Source organism: Syngnathus typhle, linkage group LG7 (genome assembly GCF_033458585.1).
Source record: "Syngnathus typhle isolate RoL2023-S1 ecotype Sweden linkage group LG7, RoL_Styp_1.0, whole genome shotgun sequence".
NCBI lineage: Eukaryota > Metazoa > Chordata > Actinopteri > Syngnathiformes > Syngnathidae > Syngnathus > Syngnathus typhle.
This window is the reverse complement of record NC_083744.1, coordinates 11,062,234-11,082,700: the sequence shown is the minus strand read 5'-3', so window position 1 is coordinate 11,082,700 and position 20,467 is coordinate 11,062,234. Positions and strand designations below refer to the sequence as shown.

At 41.8% G+C, this 20,467-nt stretch overlaps 1 protein-coding gene across 4 annotated transcripts; it reads left to right on the top strand.

The window, feature by feature from the left end:
- Positions 1-89: 89 nt before the first annotated feature.
- man2a2 (mannosidase, alpha, class 2A, member 2) lies at positions 90-16,155 on the top strand. 4 transcript variants are annotated; one of them, XM_061283966.1, is made up of 25 exons: positions 90-271; positions 1,089-1,316; positions 1,427-1,876; positions 3,133-3,390; positions 3,496-3,640; positions 4,285-4,456; positions 4,651-4,778; positions 5,616-5,789; positions 6,592-6,778; positions 7,059-7,236; positions 7,521-7,723; positions 8,023-8,205; positions 8,470-8,584; positions 9,287-9,357; positions 9,450-9,615; positions 9,718-9,954; positions 10,024-10,146; positions 10,234-10,348; positions 10,515-10,648; positions 10,738-10,879; positions 10,990-11,123; positions 11,709-11,786; positions 12,106-12,303; positions 13,097-13,207; positions 14,026-16,155. In XM_061283966.1, exons 3-25 carry the CDS (start codon positions 1,745-1,747, stop codon positions 14,176-14,178), a joined length of 3,537 nt encoding a protein of 1,178 aa, XP_061139950.1. In that variant the 5' UTR covers positions 90-271; positions 1,089-1,316; positions 1,427-1,744; the 3' UTR covers positions 14,179-16,155. The 4 variants fall into 4 exon arrangements, with proteins under 4 accessions (XP_061139950.1, XP_061139948.1, XP_061139947.1 ...); XM_061283964.1 differs by lacking the exon at positions 11,709-11,786 and having other exon boundaries at positions 91-271; positions 1,158-1,316; XM_061283963.1 differs by lacking the exon at positions 11,709-11,786 and having other exon boundaries at positions 91-271.
- Positions 16,156-20,467: the final 4,312 nt, after the last annotated feature.

Here is a 20,467-nt window from a genome sequence, read left to right as displayed (position 1 = left end):
CCCAGTGAGTGATTCATGATATATGAAAGGAAAAAAGTTCACTGAAAAGAGTCTTTCTTTTTGAACGAATCGTTCTTTCACGAGCCAACACTAGTACTCTCCTCCAAGCTTTTGCAGCAGCTAACGACGCAAGCTAGCTAGCTAGCTGCTCACGCTAGCGTCTACTATCATCGGTTAGCTGTCAGCCTTGCTGTGACTTGTATGTAGCCTGAGGCACACACGTACACACAAGGGGCGCTCCTCGCTTACGGTCCACTTGCCCCATTGACAGGTAACGTCAGAATTCCTAATTTTAAACGTCAGAATCCTCTAATAAATCACGAGAATTTCTTTTGCACGGGATTAGACGAAAACTAATAGGTTAGCTTTACTTCACTCGGGTAAGGTTATTGCACGTAAACCACAAGCCAACACTTGTCGTGGCAAACACGTTGATGACGATTGTTTTGCTTCATACTTTAATACTGTGAAATGTCTCTATAATCCCGCTATGATCGTAAATCAGCGTATTAAGTCATTACAATTGTATACCTAGTCACTGAGTGCTAGTTTTTTGTTGCTTACAGGTTCGTTCAGCAGCTGTGCGTTCAGTTTCATCGACGTGCTTTCTTGTCTAAAACTCGTCAAAGTTAAATCTTAACAGAGCTGCAGCCTTCTGTCAATAACATCGAGTTTGGTGGGGTTGTCATTGTTTACACAAGCCAGTAGGCGCATTGCTCAAACTGGGTAAATACTACGTACGTGATTGTACTTAGTCTGCCTTTGGTGAGATGACATTTGGTGGTATGGACATATCATATCAAGATTATTGTTTGATAATTTTCTAATAGTCAGCTCCGAGAAGTGAGCCGATTAGTCTTGTTGGATTGCACACTGTGCTGAACCGGGAAGATCCGTTAGAGCTTAGAGGAAGTCCACCACCCACCATCTGCTTCCTCACTGTTTCCCCCTTTCTTTTTTATCGTGTATCGCATTTTCTCACCACTCTGTTCCTGTCACGTGTACTCAATGGAGCATGTTAGTTTTAATAGCCTGATTACAAAATGTTGCACGCACCATTAATCTTTTTTTTTTAATTGTTTCAGCAGTTAAGGAAGATTTCCTCTTGGCCACTGTGATCAAGCACTGATTACCTGCTATTTTCAATTTGATGACAGCACTGTGAGGACACCTTTTCCCCCGGAATGCCTGGAGCTGCTTTTGAAGAACCAGAATCAGCTATGAAACAGACAAGTGATCGGACCTGTTAAGGGACAGGAAGAAAACCTATACTGACTGATTAGCTGCTGCTGCTGCGGCAGTGGGGGACTGGACCAGTAAGTGCCGGCCCACTGGGAGTCACCTGATGTAGCAGAGACACTAGACTTCCTGTTGGATCTCTTCCATTTGTTTTGAGCTTGTTTTCTCTGTTCCTGCTGTCTCATAGATTTGGATCATCGAGCACAACGACCATTTTAAAGCAGCCCACTGGTGGCTGTGGCCTGGCCAGAGCTGATGGACTTCTTGCCAGCTATTGCTGATTTATTCACTTAATTCACATCCACTGCAGCCACTGCCCACTTCTGTGTAGTCGCCAGTATCATGAATGGAGGCTGGAGGACACATTTGTGAGGAACTAAACCCTTGGGATTTTTTTTTTTTTTTTGCCCAATGAAGGGGTGTTTTTTATTTTGAGCCCCATTTTCTGTGTTGCTTGAAAAAGCAGCTGTGGTTCCTATAGAATCTGTAGAAGAGCCTGTAGAAGATGAAACTGAGGAAACAGGTGACAGTGTGTGGAGGGGCCATCTTTTGTGTGGCTGTGTTCTCACTTTATCTCATGTTGGACCGCGTCCAGCATGACCCTGCAAGGCGACAAAATGGTGGAAACTTTCCACGGGTAAGAATAAATGTACACGGCTCTTTGGATTTTTTTGCATGATATGTAGTACATTTCATTTAGTCAATCTCTTTGGGATTGATTGCTAAATTGACCTTTTGCACATTGACATTAGGCAGAAAGTACAGAAGAAGATTCAAAGTGTCAAATAACACATTGTCTTGTCATTTGTAAATAATAAATATTGTCAATTATCACCATTTAGCCAAGCTAAGGTTTTAAAAAACATCTAGGAGCCACCATGAGCCGTATTGTGGTTCCCCTGCCAGAACCGGCACTGGCTCTAGGCATACTTCATATAAGATTCAAGATTCAAGATTCAAGAGTTTTTTATTCGCCATGTTTGAGCGTGCCAAACAAGGAATTTGACTTCGGTAGAAACACACCCTCTGTTCAACATTTAGGTGACTAACAACATTCAGGACATGTGAATAATGCAAAAACAGTGTAGACAAATTCAGTATCAGTGATGGTTTCCGATTTATTCAGTGTCTTTATACTGTATTATTTAAGCTTCTAAAAGAATCAAGTATGCATTATTTTCAAGTACTAAATAATGCTGTTATAGCACCTGTGACTGCATCTTTTTCATGGGTTTTTGACATAGATGCGTGGTTTAGAAAAATGGATGGGTAACCGAATTACATAGCGTTAGCAGGGGCCAGTGGTGGGTCCAAAGACTGAAGAGGGATAAACATGATGTCCTACAGCCGTAGTGTTGTCGGGTTCCGTATGGTAGGCATGAATGACAAAGTCGGCGGCCATGACAGCATAGAGTGCCAGGAAAACGGCTCCTGTTATTGCCTGGGCGAGGCCATCAGCAACGTAGTTGTCTTTGCCAACCACGTGGATGTCTGTTATGAACACCGATATGGCAGCAAGCCGTCCCGACCAAGGCTCCAAGGTCTTCGCCATGGCGAATGTTAGCAGCTTGTCGTCCATGAAGGCACTAAACTGATGGCACGCTAAGTCAGTGGTTCGGGTGTGAGAATGCTTACTAGGGGGTGCGAGGATACCCTGGGGGAATTTTTTTCGGGGATAACCAAAAAAAGTGAAAAATTCTGGAAATCAAGAAGTCATTGTGTTAATTGGCATTATGGATAATGCTAATTAAAGATTAAAGATCAAATTCCCAATGATCGTCACACACATCTGGGTGTGGTGAAATTTGTCCTCTAGCTTTTCAGGGAACATGAATATGGTTGTTACGTTAAATTCAAGTGCCCTCATGTTACCTTGTTTTTTGTATGTTATAGAGCCAGATTTCAGTCCTGCAGAACCGGATAGAGCAGTTGGAGCAGCTGCTCGAGGAAAACCATCAAATCATCAGTCACATAAAAGACTCTGTGATGGAGCTCACAGACACAGGAGCAGTGTCTCCCAGTGGCCACCTGCCCTTTAGGAGTGCCAATGGCTCCTGGGTCCTTCCCTTTGACAGGCGCCCCACTTTCCTCACTGTCAAGCCCCAGGACTGTCAGTTGGCTGCAGGCAGTCAGAGTCAGGCAGAAGTTCAGGTGAGCTTACTGCAATTTGGAACAAATGCATACATGTCACTTTATTCAGTCAAATGTAATAAGAACCTGTTTTTGTGTGTCTGTATGTTACGTATTCATTTTCAGATGTTGGATGTATACTCCCTTCTCAAGTTTGACAACCCGGATGGTGGTGTGTGGAAACAGGGATTTGACATAACTTACGATGCTGATGAGTGGGACAAAGAACCTCTGCAAGTGTTTGTGGTCCCACACTCTCATAATGATCCAGGTAATCACCTCAGGCCCGCCTGAATTAAACTGATCAATTTTCCATTTTATTTTATGGAACATTTTTCACCTGTGGTCTGGATTGGTATTCTTCAGAGTGGAGTATGAATACGTGCAATATTGCATTAGAGGTGCCACATATTAGGCAAAGTTTGAACGAGTCTGCTCACTTAGTAGTTCCCGTCCCCACAATCAGACTATTTGTCTGTAAAAATGATTGTTCTGTTTGAGTGGTGTAAAGATCAGATTTGTCCCCCAAATTTTGGTTTATTTCTTCATTTGTTCTGTCTCTTATTTTTAAACTCATGCATTTATTGTGGCGCAAGCAATGTAAAGCAGGAGCTGTTGGGGGCGGAGAAGTTACAGTTGAAGAAAAAAAAAAAAAGATACGTACTTCGATTGCATGTTTTTTCTTAAATTGTAAGTCAACTTGTTACCAGATAGTTCTAAATTGTACTTTGCCATGTATGGAACTAAAGAGTGCATGGAACGTGTGACTCTGCCAATTAACTCTGTGGACAAAATAGATTGAGTTGTAAATCATGAGCCGTATTTTATATCCGTTTCTGCTCTTTTCCCTTACTGTTAGCGTACCTGGATTTTTCTTTCTTTTGTGGTGGTAACAGAAATCTATCTTCTTGTTAGGTTGGGTTAAGACGTTTGATAAGTACTTCACAGACCAGACACAACATATTTTAAACAACATGGTGGTGAAGCTGACTGAAGATCCTCGCAGAAAGTTCATCTGGTCTGAGATTTCCTTTTTCTCCAAGTGGTGGGAGGGTGCAGATGCACAAAAGCAGGAAGCTGCACGCAAGTGAGTCGGTGCTCCATTATTTTTCCACCAGCAAAAAAACTAGCCCAGATGTCTTTAAAGCAATGACGCACTAGCAGATTGTGAAAATAACTTTCTATCTGGGTAATGTGATTTCTGCACATTGGGGCAGGATTCTATCTTCTCACCTGCTTTTTTTTTTTTTTTTTTTTTTTTTAAATCTCTCTGTACAACAGACTTATCCTCGAAGGACAGCTTGAGATTGTCACAGGAGGCTGGGTGATGACAGACGAAGCCAACGTTCATTATTTTGCCATGATAGACCAACTTATTGAGGGACATCAGTGGCTGGAGAGAAACATAGGTGCATCAGAAACTATCCGTGTTACTCTGTGATGGTTAATGTATTGTATTATTATTGCTTTATAATGTGTTATAATGTCGTTAGACTAAAGTTAAAATGGTTCTAACCTTGTCACTGTCCCATCATGAAATCTTCCAAGGCCACATTCAGTTTAAGCCTCAACAGGTGATTTAGGATGAAACAATATATAAATTAGGGATGCCCAGCCAGAGCAATGAGGGTTTGAACTGTGGACTTATGAACACCAATACCTTTTGATACTTACTGTGTATATCTTTCCAAATCTGTACAAAAGAAATCCACCAGTTCAATCCGACTGATATTTGTAGCTTGACCTCATTAGATCTATTTACATCAGACATCTCAAGAGCGTTACTGAGTGTGACAGTTTTTTTGAGGAATAAGCTGAAATCCATCCTCATCTGATTTGTAACTACAGGAAACGTCTGGGGGGAGGATATTGCTGCTAAAGAAAGCAAAACCAGTTACCGTATTTTTCGGACTAAAAGTCGCTCCGGAATATAGGTCGCATTAGCCATAAATGCACAATAACGTGAAAAAAGAAACATATATAAGTCGCTCCGAAGTACAAGTCGGATTTTGGGGGAAATTCGTGTCACGGATCGGCGTGGAAATGGACCAGGGCGACCAAGTGCAGCTATGGACATGATCGGGGACGAGTCGTGACAATTCGCTCCTCGGTATAAGTCGCCCCCCCACCCGAACTATGAAAAAAAAACGCGACTTATAGTCCGAAAAATACGGAATATAAACCAACGGTTCATAACTTTTTCCTCCCTGCATTGTGAATATGAAACGTTATTTTTACTTTTCCAGGGGCAACCCCCCACAGTGGATGGGCAATAGACCCTTTTGGACATAGCTCTACGATGGCCTATGTGCTGAAGAGAGCCAACCTGACCAACATGCTCATCCAGAGGGTTCACTACTCAGTCAAAAAGCATTTTGCTGCCACACGCAACCTGGAGTTTATGTGGCGGCAACCCTGGGGTGAGTTAAGCACAGAAAAAGATATGTTGTAATGTAATACAAACCCAGGGAGTTAAACTGTCATTGTTCACTCTAATAATAGTAATGTGACAAGTGTCCGCCATCTTGGAGAATTTTCTAAAAACAATGGAACAAATGCTTCCCACGCTTCTAAACTCCTCCATAACAAATACATAGAAAACTATTGAGGGTTCTCGTTCTTCACCTATTGATGTTTCAATTTTTAAAATTACATTAATAATTATTTGTGTTGTTACTAATAATGTGTTCATTATTAAATGTTAAGGTAAATGTTCTCAAACTTGTTAAAAATTTGAAGTCCCCCTCAACATTTTTTTGTGAACTGTTTATTCTAAAAGCAGTTCCTTTTGCTTTAAGATGCATGTTCTCACTGGGCGGCATGGTGGCGCACTGGTTAGCACGTCCGCCTCACAGTTCAGAGGGTCCGGGTTTGATTCAGCCTTTGGCCCTCCCTGTGTGGAGTTTGCATGTTCACCCCGTGCCTGCGTGGGTTCCCCCCAAGAACTCCAGTTTCCTCCCACATCCCAAAAACATGCTTGGTAGGCCGATTGAGCGCTCTAAATTGCCCTTAGGTGTGAGTGCGAGTGTGGATGGTTGTTTGTCTCTGTGTGCCCTGCGATCGGCTGGCAACCGGTTCAGGGTGTCCCCCCCGCCTACTGCCCAATGACAACTGGGATAGGCTCCAGCACGCCTGTGACCCCAGTGGGGACAGGCGGTATAGAAAATGGATGGATGTTCTCAATCCAAGATATTTGAATGCTTACTTGTATTCTCTTTCCAGACACTGGTTCCAGTTCAGACATCTTATGCCATATGATGCCCTTCTACAGCTATGATGTGCCTCATACATGCGGGCCTGACCCAAAGATCTGCTGCCAATTTGACTTCAAGAGGCTACCAGGTGGCCGTATCAACTGTCCATGGAAAGTGCCACCAAAAACTGTGGTTGAAGCAAATGTAGCAGAAAGGTGCGTTATACTGCTGTAAAATCTTAAGGGGATACTCTATTTTTAAGCCATGAACAAACGTCAGAGAGAGGGCATACAGGGAGGAAGGTAACTATCCAAACAGATTGTTCTTCAGGCCTAGTAGGCAGATTTTAACAGCCATAAATAACATCTGACTGCACATTTTACTGACTAATGGCAAATGGCTCTCACCTATTGTGACCCTGCTATTTCCAATGTTGTAGTAATTTTCTTAGAAAGCTGGTATTGAAGACTGCACATACTGTCTACATCAATTCAGGGCACAACTCCTCCTGGATCAGTACCGGAAGAAGTCCAAACTTTACCGTAGCAAGGTGCTCCTCATCCCTCTGGGGGATGACTTTCGCTACGACAAGGCCTTGGAGTGGGACCAGCAATATACCAACTATCAGAAGCTCTTCGATTACATGAATTCTCACCCTGAGATGCATGTCAAGGTGAGAAAGGAATTTGGCAACTGTCACAACCACTATTCTATTTTGGTTAGTTTTCCATGCTCCCTAGCTTGTAGTGAGTATTTGAGTGGACAGGACAAACTTTTATATGGTAATGAATTCTATTTAACTTGCTGAGGGAACACAAGACATGTCATGGATCAGTGTTTAATTCAAAGCCCAGAAAGTCTTAGGCATAGGTATCAGTATCTTTTTGTTCTGTTCTGCGTTTCGGTTTTAGCAATGTTAAGGTTGAACTTTTCCCGCATCTCTGCTTACATCTCCAGGCTCAGTTTGGAACTCTCACCGACTACTTCAATGCTTTGTATAAATCCTATGGATTGGCTCAAGGATCCCGACCTACGGACTTCCCCGTGCTCAGTGGGGATTTCTTTGCCTATGCAGACCGAGAAGACCACTACTGGACTGGCTACTTTACATCCCGGCCCTTTTATAAGAGCTTGGATCGTGTCATCGAATCACACCTCAGGTTTGGTCATTCCATTCTCTCATCAGTCTTACTTTGCAAAGTGTGCTTTGTGTGTTAACTGTTCAACAGGGAACTTTGGTCTTCTTGGCATGCACTGCAAACAAGCTCACATATCAAATATCCCTCACATATTCCTTGCTTACTTAGACAGACAGACTAGATGATATGACTCTGGAAGTTCCCTTTCAGGGCTATGCAAAATTCAAATTCAATTCACAGGATGAATGTGAATTTGAATTGACGCCATCCCACACAGAATGTTGACTTGCAAGTAATTACAAGTGTTATGCGTGTTTCAGGGGAGCTGAGATACTTTACAGCTTAGCGGTCGCCAACGCCCGACACCTGGGCATGGAAGGACGCTATCCGGTCTCAGATTACGCCCTGCTCGTTGATGCCAGGCGCTCTGTGGGCCTCTTCCAGCATCATGATGCCATCACTGGTACTGCGAAAGAGAATGTTGTTGTCGACTATGGCACCAGGTAGGGAATGACGGTGGCCGTGATAGACAAATTAAGATGAGATGAGTTCACTCAAGAAATAAAGATAAGAGAAACATTTTGCCAGGCCGGCATTGTAAATGAGAATCCTTTTTCAATTGCCTTATCTGGATTAATTAAGGTTAAATACGTTTTTGTATGAAAAGGATCATTTAATCCTCCTTGTTTTACAGGTTTGATACCCAGTCGAAAAATAACACGGCATCTGATGTTGATTGTGTGATGATTGTCTCCTGACATCCATAGATTACTACGCTCACTCATCGGTTTGAAGAGAGTTATCATCAATGCTGCACATTTCCTCATAATGAAGAACAAAGAATTCTATCGCTTCTACCAAACAGAGCCTTTCCTAGAGACGGTAAGAGCAAACACTGGAGGTGATTTCTAAGAGAACAATAAACAATTTACATACAGTAGCATTTTACTGACCTGGAGCCAGCCATGTGCTCAGTGTCAAAATGGGTGCATATTTATTTTCATGGGAAAAGTTTGATTGACCACGTTGCGCCTCTCTAGGCCTGTTTTTTTGTTTGATAATCTCCTGCACTAGTCCCATTGAGTCAATTTCTGCTTCGGAGATGTCGAGGACTGCACTCATTTTAAAGGGAATGAGGGGAGCTATTTCGATTAGCTGGGAGCCACCTGCATTCCATCCCATGACCATGCAATTGCCGAGGCACCGGGGAACACCTTTTTGTACCTATGCTTGTCTGGCGAAATACCAAATGAAAAAAGTTAGACTGCGCTTTACACTAGGCAAAATAGGGCACCCAGTGTTTTGTTCCATAGTGACAATGGTTCAAATGTAGGTCTTGCTGTGTGGTGTTCTCTTCACTGTGTCCTTGTGTGGGTATTTTCTGGGTATGTCCTCCTAGTCCAAAACCATTTGGTAGGTTCATTGCTAAAATTTCCTGAAATGAGAATGTGAGTGTGCGGGGGTTGTCTGCTCTGTAATTGATTGTCAACTTGGATAGAATCCAGCTTCCTTGTGACAGACACTGAACAGGATGCGAAATTAGGTTGATGGATAAATATTGGTCTTGTGTGCGTTTGATGACAGGATGACAGACGTGCTACTCAGGACTCCCTTCCGCAGCACACTTTAATCGAGCTGGATCCGGCAGGGCCAAGGTGAGGCCCATGTCATGTCTAAAATGACGCCCCCTTTCCTTCAGGTCCTTCATTCCCAAAAGACTGAATGCTATTTTCCATTTTGCTGTCAGATACCTGGTCCTGTTTAACCCACTTGAGCAGGAGCGGCTATGTGCCGTGACCGTGTTGGTCAACACTCACAAGGTGAGGGTGCTCACTGAAGACGGACAGACTCTCCCCGTGCAAGTGAGCGCTCAGTGGAGCTCATCCAATCAAATGAGTGCTGAAGTGTTTGAGGTGAGAGATGACTTTGCATAAATCTTAATGATTGCACTCGGTAGTACAAAATACTGATTGAAACATCACCACCTATTTCTACTACCGCAATCCTTTTCACAGGCTACATTCATGGTGCGTCTACCATCGCTGGCGCTCACGGTCTTCCATATGTATACCTCTCCGGATTCGCCCATGACTCTGCGCTCGGACACCCTTTTCCGGCTGCCGCGAGGCGCCCTGACTGCCCACGCTTTGGACCCCCTACCTGTTCGGTCTCAGCAAAGTGACCCTCAGACCTTCTACATCCGCAGCCAGTTTCTGACACTGGGCTTCTCTGGGACCACAGGCTTGCTGGAGGTTTGAGTCAGAACTACTCGTCTTTGATCTCAGTGATGCTCACTTTCCTAAATCTGCCTCAACCTGCAGACTATCAAACACAAGGAAGATCCCCAGGAAATGAAGGTTCAGATGCACTTCGTTCTGTATGGAACTCGTCCTTCTAAGGACAAAAGTGGTGCTTATCTTTTCCTACCAGATGGAAAAGCAACGGTATTGACTCATTTTCTGTGTTCTAAACCCCACAAAGCTTCTCTTGCCCCTATAAGGAGTAGCCCTTTTCCTTCTTGCTGCTTTCAGCCCTACGACCACCAAGAGCCACCCGTTGTACGTGTGGTTGAGGGACCTCTCTTCTCTGAAGTAGTGGCAAACTACAAACACTTTGAGCAGGCAATTCGTATCCACAACGTGCCAGGTAACAAAACTGTTATGGGCTCTTTTCAAATTGCAAATGCAGAAGCTGTCGTCTGTTTACTTTATGAAACTACTAGGGCCAATGTGTTCCGAATAATAGGACACTTACACCCCATTAAAATATGTTTGTAAAGTCTTACCTTTCGCTTTTCACATTGTGTTTCCAGGTGTGGATGGTCTCTCTGTGGACATCACCACCACAGTGGACATCAGAGATCAGACCAACAAGGAGCTGGCCCTGCGACTGGTCACTGACATCCAGAGCGGAGATATCTTCTACACAGACCTCAATGGCTTCCAGGTCAGTGTGATAGTGTTTTGTTAGATATTACCTATGCATATTCTGTCGCAATCTCAAAATGTTAAGAAGCTGTCACCCACCTCTCGTAGATGCAGCTTCGTCGCCGCCACCAGAAACTCCCCTTGCAAGCTAACTTCTACCCAATGCCCAGCCAGGCCTACATCCAGGACAACCATCACAGGCTTACGCTGCACACGGCACAGGCTCTGGGTGTCAGCAGCTTGGAGAATGGTTTGCCTTTTATTTTATTTTATTTTGTTAATTGTTTCTCACTCACTCTCCTATTATTGTATGAGTCGTAAAGGTTTGAATGTGGAGTGTTACTCTACGATCTCCTCTAGGCCAGCTGGAGGTCATTTTGGACCGCCGACTGATGCAGGATGATAATCGTGGGCTGGGTCAAGGCCTAAAGGACAACAAGAGGACGATCAACCGGTTCCGATTACTTCTGGAGAGGAGATTGAAGGGAAACAAGGTAAGATTCAAGATAGCAGATAAGGGGGAGATTTTTTTCCTCCTTTAACAGCTTCACGTACACTGAACGGACAAAAGTATTGGTGCAATTAAAAAAAGTTTTTCCACCATTAATGTTCAGCTATGACCTACGTATACATCTCAATTGAAAAAAAAAGACCGAAGGTGAAGTATGCGTCTATGACCAAACCCAGAAAAAGTGTGAGCCATGACATTTTCAAGCTGAGCCCTTAGGCACTGTGATGTCATTTTCAATCGCCAGCCAGTGGCACTCCATGGAAAAATGGCAGCCCCCTGAGATGGATAAAAGCAGGTGGATTTTTCTGTGTAATCCACATTTCATTAACATCAAGTATTAATCGGAAGACCTTGATTAGTTGGGGTGTATAGAACGTATTATCGTCAAGAAAAGGGATTTTATTTAATTCTGTATGTATGTCTTTATTACCAATGGTATTATTATTTTGTTTACATGTTCAAAATAGGTCATCGATTCTGTTCTGTCTCTACCATTGTCATCATGTTTTCCGCTCGGTTCACATTTCATGCATTTGTTTTCCATCTCTTTCCCTTGTGTTGCCTTCAGCCTGATGGCTTCTTTGCAAAACTCTCTTCCTTGTTTCACACTCTCCTCCGCAAAATGTTGAGTGACAGAGTTGAAGAGGTAATGTTGTCATGGCAACACTGTTGATCATCGTCCCCTTAGTTTGTGCTCTGTTGCTCTTGTTTTCCTTTGTCATAGGTCCTCATAGCTAAAAGTAACAAATGGTACTTTTGATCAAACAAATGGGAATGAAGGACGTAGATTTTACCGTGTAGCTCTTCAAACCCGCTCATGATTCTTTTGGATATAGTGTCTAACCTTTATAAGTAGACTTCAACCACAGCCACTGTGAATTGATAGTTGTGTCTAAAATGAAACAAGAAGCTACTGTCTATCACGCTAATCATCATCATTCCTTATTTTCTCTGCCCTTCTTCAGATGACAGACAACTCCATGATGATGAGCTTCCCCTCTCTGCTTGGTCACATGACCAACGCCATCTTGAATCACAATGTTCTGGCGCTACCTGTCCTGCCTAAAAGGCGCGGCGTGCCTCCTCTGCAAACCTTTGCGCCACTCAAGTCAATGCTCCCCTGTGACTTTCACCTTCTAAACCTTCGCAGCATTCAAAGCCAAGTAAAGAAGCCACCTTGAGTCTTAAATTTTATCTATTACAGCTTAGCTTTTATGACTGGACATGTATTCATTCAAGTATCACCATTTCTATTTGTTTGCACTCAAGTGACATGATTCAGATATGTATCACTGGCAGCGTTACCTGGAATCAGATGCTTTAATCTTCTGATAGGAATTCTGTTTCTTCCTAATGTGACAGGAATCAAATATGCAGTGAAGCGTACTTTGTCAGAAGGGACATACAGTATTTTTCAGACTAAAGGTCGCTCCGAAATATTGGTCGCATTAGCCATAAAATGCACAATAACGTGGAAAAAAGTCGCTCCGGAGAATAAATCACATTTTGGGGCAAATTTATTCGACAAAATCATACACCAAGAACAGACATGAACGCGCAACAACAGGCTAAACGATAGGTATGATAACGTGACAGAAACGAAGAGCTGAGGACGGGCCTGACGTAACATTTAGAGTTATTCAAATAACTATTACATAAATAACACGTTTATAAAACCATCTGTGTCACTCCAATTCATTAAATCCATCGATTGCCCTTTGTCAACAATGGGTGCGCGCCGCATTTCTGCTTTACAATGTCACTTACTCTGTGCAGTTAGTGAAGATTTCATGGTAACAGGTTGACCATGGCACAGTTTTGTGTTTCTGCAACAGCATAGGAGCAACATTATTTCCAACTCCAGACAAATAGGAGAAGGACCAGTGTTATGAGTTTGATTTTATAGGTTACACTGCTATTTTTCTTTTAAGTGGAATATTTTGTGTGCATGTGCAGGACCCCAATGCTCCATCACCATACACAGCTTTAATTCTTCACCGTCTTGGCCTCGACTGTGCTTTGGATGTTCCAAGCTTGGGATTCAACTGCACCACCACCCAAGGACAGGTGAGGAGCCCCTGATAAAATCCAGTTGTACCTTGAATTACCATTGCCCCAGCGTACAAGGTAAACTTTTTTTTTTTTTTTTTTTTTGAGCCTATGAGCCTGTCTTGCCAAAATTGACTATTTGCACCTTGGATCAGACACGACCACCACTGTAATGGTGTTTGTTCCATTATGATATATTTGTTTGTTAGTAACCCCCCCCCCCCCCCCCTAAAAAAAAACCTACATTGATATTTTTGAAAATAATGTCTAGTTTGATCATTTTGTAGGAATTTTATTTGCAGACACACGCTTTTTCGCATGCATGGTATGGTTGCTGCCCATATTGGTGTCCTCTACCGAGTAAAGCAAAACAATGATGAACAAATACTAGCATCGGGGAAAGAGTCCAAATACCTCACAAAACAGCTTTTGGACGTACTTTTCAATTAAGTGATAAAGAAAGAAAGTAAGAAAGAAAGAAAGCAAAATTTTTATGAAAACGGTGTCTCATGAGAAAGCTCACTGGTGTGTCTGGCAATAGACGACGATTGAAAAAAGTGCAGTGCCTATCATATTTCCTCACAAGGAGGCTAAATTGGAGGACCAAAAATGGCCAAATAGAAAATACATAGAAGAACAAATAAAAAGTATTAATAAATAAATAAAATTAATTGAAATTAAAAAAACAAAATAATGAATACTAGCAGAGATTAAAAATTAAAAATAGAAAAACAAATAAATGAAGAAATAAATCCCAAAATATGAAAATAGAATTAAATATCAGTCAACATCAGGGTAATAATGTCTGCCTTTTCCATTTGTCCTCTTGTGTGCAGCTGAATGTTTCCAGCCTCTTCAAGAACTTGGACCTGCAGCTGCTGCAGCCCATGTCTTTGACCCTAATGTACTCTAGTCCACCACTGGCCAACCATTCCACAGTCAGCCTGGATTCAATGGAGATCTCAGTCTTCAAGCTCAAACTGCGCTAGGAGCTAACGTGATCCTGCAAGCTCAGACTCTTTAGACCCACGACTGAAGCTTTGGGCCAGAACAGGGCACTCTGATTTGGCTGTGATGAACGCATTGTGCAGAACCACAAACTCTCATGAGAACACAGCCGCAGTGGGTTCTACTGCGTAAGAATGTGTTTCAGCCTGGAACTGAACTACTGAATGTAAATATCCCAATGATGTGCAAGTGGTAGTAAGAGGGAGGAGATGGTGGGGTTAAGGGGTTCATAAAAAATGTGTGCCGCAGGAGTGCAATTTCAAAAGCTTTATTTGTTGTATTATGAGCTTTTTTTTCTTCTTAATTTCCTATGCTCACACTGATGTTGGCACACATTGCAATCACTTTTTTTTTTCTCCCCAATTTAATGTTACATTTCTTTGTTGCCTCAATGCAACAAAGACGATATCCTGTGTGGATATTCAGAGATGCAAGTGGGTCTCCGCTCTGTGCAGTAACAAGTAGATCACGTAAGCGCGCTGCTCATCCTTCAGAGCTTCCTTGACATCGCGGGCGAACATTTGTTTTAAGCCTTGTGTTGGCGTGTCACAACTGAGTGGCTGTTGTATAGTTGTGTTTCACCAACACTAGACTGTGTGTGTGTGTGTGTGTGTGTGTGTGTGTGTGCGTGTGCGTGCGTGCGTGCGTGTTAGGGGCCACCACTTGGGACATGTACAGTTAGCGGGATGGAGCAAAGAAGCATCAAGATAGAGATGACAGGATTTTTTAAATCTTATTTTAGTCACTGGTGGCATCAATGCAAATTTTCATCTTGCTGGAATTATTATGGCCATGGCTCACACAGTGTTTGGAAAGTCAAAGTGCACTTCTGTATTATGAGAAATACAGGGGATTGTCTCAATAAAAATGTAAGTGCACTGACTTTCTGTACATCCTGTAGCTGTATGTGATTATAGCATTAACAAATCTAAACCAGTGCCCTCCTCCCATTTTTCCACCAGTGCCCAATTTATGGTAGTACAGATTTTTTGACTGACTGGCAAACATTGAGTGGTGACTGTGGGGGTGGTAGTCTTGTGTCATTGTGAATTCGTGATGGGTTTGGGGGATCCCATGTATTACTGATCGGGACGTATATGCTCTGCTATGAAAGCCCCCAGCCAATTTATCTGTGCGGCCTGATGGTTGGGGACTACTGGATTAAACAACAAATCTACTGCTGGCGTATAGATTTTTATTTTATTTTTTTTGCAAAGTGCTATCATTTTTGTATGCATGGAGTATGTCAGGGAAAATTTGTGATGCTGTAACTGCAGGTTCAGCTCGGTAGTTGAATGCAAAATGATTTCGATTTCAGCCATTCGTTTCTAATCCGTAGAAGTCAAACTGAGGTTTTTGCTGTTAACTTCCCGGGTTTGCTGTCTTTAAATAATGACAACCTCACGCAGATTTGCAATAATTAAGAATCCTATTTTCAGTTACAGTTTACATCAGTAATACCCATCATGGCGAAATCCTATTGACTAAGTTTGGTCAAAAAAACGACATGTCTGAAAAAGGACTTTAAAGAAATGTCTTGTGAAAATTCCAATGGCCTGTTTTTCCAGCTGATGGTTTTATCAACTTTTCAAAATTGGGAGGCTGAGTTAAAGTGTAGTGACAAAGTGTAGGTGGCTGATGTGTGGAGCACTCTGTGCTACATACAAAATTCCATTTGCATTTCGAATTGCATTTTCTCGAGGCTGAGTCTGTGCTCAGCATGAAGCTGTGGACATACATACTTATGATTGGGCATTAAATAACTGTTTGGTTAGTTCATTTCCCTCAGGAGGTCTGTCACACCATGTGCTGCTCTGGCTTCTATTAACATTTCAATGTGACCGCATTTCAGTTCCTGCTCTTTTGTCCCTTGATCTCTAGCTCAGCTCTTTCACAATGTGTCACATGAAAATTGTGGAAATTTGTCTTAATAAAATAAAAATGGTTTAGAAGTAATATATGGTGGCAGGCTATCTTCCGTATTCAGTGTCTGTGGAGTAATAATGTGGTGAAATTTAAACCTAAACTAAATAATTTAATAAAATGTAGAAGGGGGGGGGAAGCAGAAGATCGAGATTAGAAGAAAACACAAAAATGAAAAAAAACCTCCTTAAACTACAACTTGCCCTGTATACAAAATAGAGAAAAGGAGAGAATCCTGTTTGTGCATTTCTACTTGGGCTTCCTGCTTCTGTTAGATTATGAATTAAAATTATGAGTTGAAATATTGAACTGTATGAATTACAATGTTAATGATTTGAAAGTATTTATTTACTCGAGTCATGGAACTGCACCTACATGGAGTCAATTTCCTAAACTAGTTTAATGACTGGTCACCCTGCAGGGGGCAGCATTGAGTCAGTTCAAACGCTGTCCACTTGGCTCCGGCAGGAGCTACACAAAGCTGAAGTGATAAAATGGATAAGCATGTATTTCCCTTAGAGAGCATATTCTATTGCTTTGAAAATATAGTATCACGAAGAAGTATGCTCTTTCTAATTTAAAATTAGTATTTGTCCATATTTTATTGTGTAAAAAGGTCAGACAAATATAACCGAAGTAATTATAAAATGCACATTGTAAATGGTGACTTAATTAAAGGGGGTATTCAAAGCTAGCGGAAGAGGCTGGCAAAAAATCACATTCATAGCAGAGAATAAATAATCTATGGACTGACAAAATGAAAGGTCAATTTTTCGGTATATCTATCATACTTGAAAAAGAACATCGTACAGTCAAACATGGTGGTGGCAGTGTGATGCTCTGGGGCTATCTTGCTACTTTGGGACATAAGACAATGGATTCTCGGTGGCTCGTCGTTTCTCGATGTGTCAGTTATAAAATTGCAGATCCTTTATTCTTTGTCCTTTAATTATATAAATTCATTCTGTCTCAAGCCTGATTCCTAATGGATCAGTTGCTCTGCAGTTGCAGTTTCCCTTATATGCGTTGTCCTGTTATGTCCAACTTTATTCTGTCCTGATCTCTTACAGCAGGGGTGTCAAACTCATTTTTTTCGCGGGCCGCATTGTCGCTTCTTCCGGAGGGCCATTATGACTGCCAACCCAAATAAAAGTATGAGCACCTCATATTATATAGAGTAAAAGCTACAAAACAAACTGACAAATAACTCATTTTCAAATCAGACGAGTAAAAACTGGTCAAATATTTTTTTTAAAAGTTATTAAAAGTGAAAACAATTTGCAATTCTAGTAATGACACACAAATTTGATGCACAATTTGTCATCGCGGGCCACATAAAATGATGTGGCGGGCCGTATCTGGCCCACGGGCCTTGAGTTTGACACCTGTGTCTTACAGTATGTAAGCTCGGGTTACTCTGTGAGAAGTTGTCAGTGCGTCAAGCTTTCTTCCAGCTAGAATGTCTAGTTTTCTTGAGTGCCCAGCCCTGCTTTCTGTTGATACTTGATAAAGACTTTTACTTTTCAACTTTCGTTTCATGTCTGCTTCTGGGTGCACACGTGACATTTGTGTTGTCAAATATTTACATTTGTTTGACAATGGGAATTAGTGAAGTGTAACAAACAGGCAAAAAGAAAATTGAGTGAAGGGGAAAACAATTTTTAACACCACTGTAAATGTTTTTTGTTTCTGCAAGATAAAACGGTATAAAAAAGTGAATGGTGGGAGCAAGGTCATTGACAAAATATTTCAGTGTAGAGCTACATTCAAATAGCTAATTCAGACAGACAGACAGACAAACAGATAGATAGATTCTGATATTACCTCACCACACATCATTGCACAACCAACTCCAGATGGCTACTAGTTTTGACACATGCCTACTAATTGGGTCTCATAGTATCACTGGTGCGGTTTAGGAGTTTACTAGTAAGGTTTATTCGTGGCGGGCGGCTCGGTGTTGCACTGGGTAGCACGTCCGCCTCACAGTTAGGAGGGTGCGGGTTCGATTCCACCTCCGGCCCTCCTTGTGTGGGCCGGAGGTGGAAGTTTGCATGTTCTCCCCGGGCCTGCGTGGGTTTTCTCCGGGCACTCCGGTTTCCTCCCACATCCCCAAAACATGCCCGGTAGGCCGATTGAAGACTCCAAACTGTCCCTAGGTGTGAGTGCGAGTGCTAATGGTTGTTTGTCTCTGTGTGCCCTGCGATTGGCTGGCAACTGGTTCAGGGTGTCCCCTGCCTACTGCCCGATGACGGCTGGGATAGGCTCCAGCACTCCCGCAACCCCCGTGGGGACTAAGCGGTTCAGAAAATGGATGGATGGATGGTTAATTTGTGACACTTGTATGTCTTACTCGTACGGCTAAAGTGCATCGTAGGACACGGAACTTAAGGTGGACATTGATTATCAAAAAATCCTCAAACAGCTGTGCATAAATGAGTGCTGGTGCTTCATGACAAAGCTGAACCGAAGCCAGGGAGATGTTAACAGCCATCTGCTTGCTTGGAGAGCAAATACAATTAGCAATGCTAAGTGTGTGTCTAGAATATAGAAAAGACAAAGTGGTCTTTGCAAACACCGACGCCATTTTATTCCAGCCTGAAATCGATCTCCATGATATATTCCACTGTGAGTTAAATAGAAAAAGTAATAATGTATAAAAATAATACAAGATTTCATTTGAACTTAATCAGTGTAATCTGATTACGTCAATGTACGAGGGACCATGAAAAATAAAATGAATAATAACAAAATGGTTGTGATTTAACGAGTTTTACTTTTAATAGTTTTAATGTGAAGTGCTTCAGGGTAGCCTAGAGGTTAGTATGCCTGCCATACTGTTCTGAGGTTTGGGGTTCGGATGTCAGCTCAGGAATGGAACTGCAATGGATGAGTGGATTCCGATAACTTGGCATTTTTACCCTTTTTTTTTTTTTTTTTGCAAAGTGGCCTCAATAGTCCTATTACGCCTGTTATACAAGGCAATTGAAGGAAAAATAACTTGTAATTTCTGCTTACAAGGAGTACAATAAAGTGATTTTGAACTTTGAGCTTAACTGAGATGTTCTGGGAATAAATCAACATTGCTTCAGTACTGGAAAAGAGAGCAGAAATATCTTGATAGTAAAGGACTTCAATCGGCAACAAACATGGAGAACATTTTCTGGCTTTCTCACTGTAAGGACCTGAGCCTTTGTTCCGAGTTTCTATTCTGTTCTGTTCAAATGGCAGAAACCGCCTTGGGATGGACCACAATGGAAACATGTCTGAAATGCTGTAAAGCGCTGCCCGACAAACATTTTCTATACCACACTTCAAATTGTATAAATACAATAAAATACTGCGTTGTTGAGTGAAAGAAAGCAAAATGTATCAGTACTTAAAATTCTGTGAAAATAAATACATAATTAAATAAATAAATACAAAGTCTTTTGCTATGGCACCATAATGTCTCATTGCAAAACCCCCCCAAAAAGCTCAAGCAGGAGTGTCAAACTTTTTTCTATTACTCAAACAAATTCAATTGCAATTCATATTAATAAGTCCACTAGCCCGAACACGATCTGCTTGATTACAGGCAATTCTAGCGCATGTTCTGTTTAAGGGCCTTTATCATCATTAGGTTGTTTAAGAAAACCAGCGGCAAACTTTTGCAGGCCACAAAAAATGATATGTAGGGCCGGATCTGGTCTGCAGGAGTTTGACACCTGTGAGCTAACTGACTAATCTACTTTACCATTATATAAATAGGGTATTTCAGAATTAAGCAAGTGACACATTAACAAATACACAATTATTAAAAAAAGGTGGGCAGAATAGGTAAGACATTTGGTGGGACAAGTAGGCCTCCGTTTTGTTTTCCTCCCGAAAGTACAACTATTTAATCATGTGTTAGGTTGGGGTCTGAAACTGTTACATGGGTCATCGTTTCCAGACGAAGGATGTTTGACGGTACGAACAAATCAGAGTGTGAAGCGGTGAAAGAATACATCTCGCGACACAAGGCACTAGCAGTTCCTTGTTGATTATTTCACATCAGTGTTCCAGTTTTTGTTTTTCCCATTTCAATCGTATTATTTAAATGATCACTTAATTACATGAAAAATGTTTCATATCAAACAGTTTTACATTAGTTTTACTTTCCCTTTTTCACAGTAAAAAATGAAATTCACGGAGAAGAAAGGCATTTTGTGTGGAATATGCTAGAAAAATTAAGGGTGCATTTCCGAGGAAATTCAAATGGGTGTCGCAAGCGGTGCATGTTTTCGGTTCTCAAATCTCAATTTAAATAAGTTGTTGTAATATGTAATGCGGGGGGAAGCCCAGAGACGAGTTATGCAAGCAGAG

Coding starts and splice junctions, on each gene's coding strand:
- man2a2 (XM_061283966.1), top strand. CDS start 1,745: ATGAAACTGAGGAAACAGGTGACAGTGTGTGGAGGGGCCATCTTTTGT. Junction 4,457..4,650: donor AAGCAGGAAGCTGCACGCAA/GTGAGTCGGTGC, acceptor TCTGTACAACAG/ACTTATCCTCGAAGGACAGC. Junction 4,779..5,615: donor GTGGCTGGAGAGAAACATAG/GTGCATCAGAAA, acceptor TTACTTTTCCAG/GGGCAACCCCCCACAGTGGA.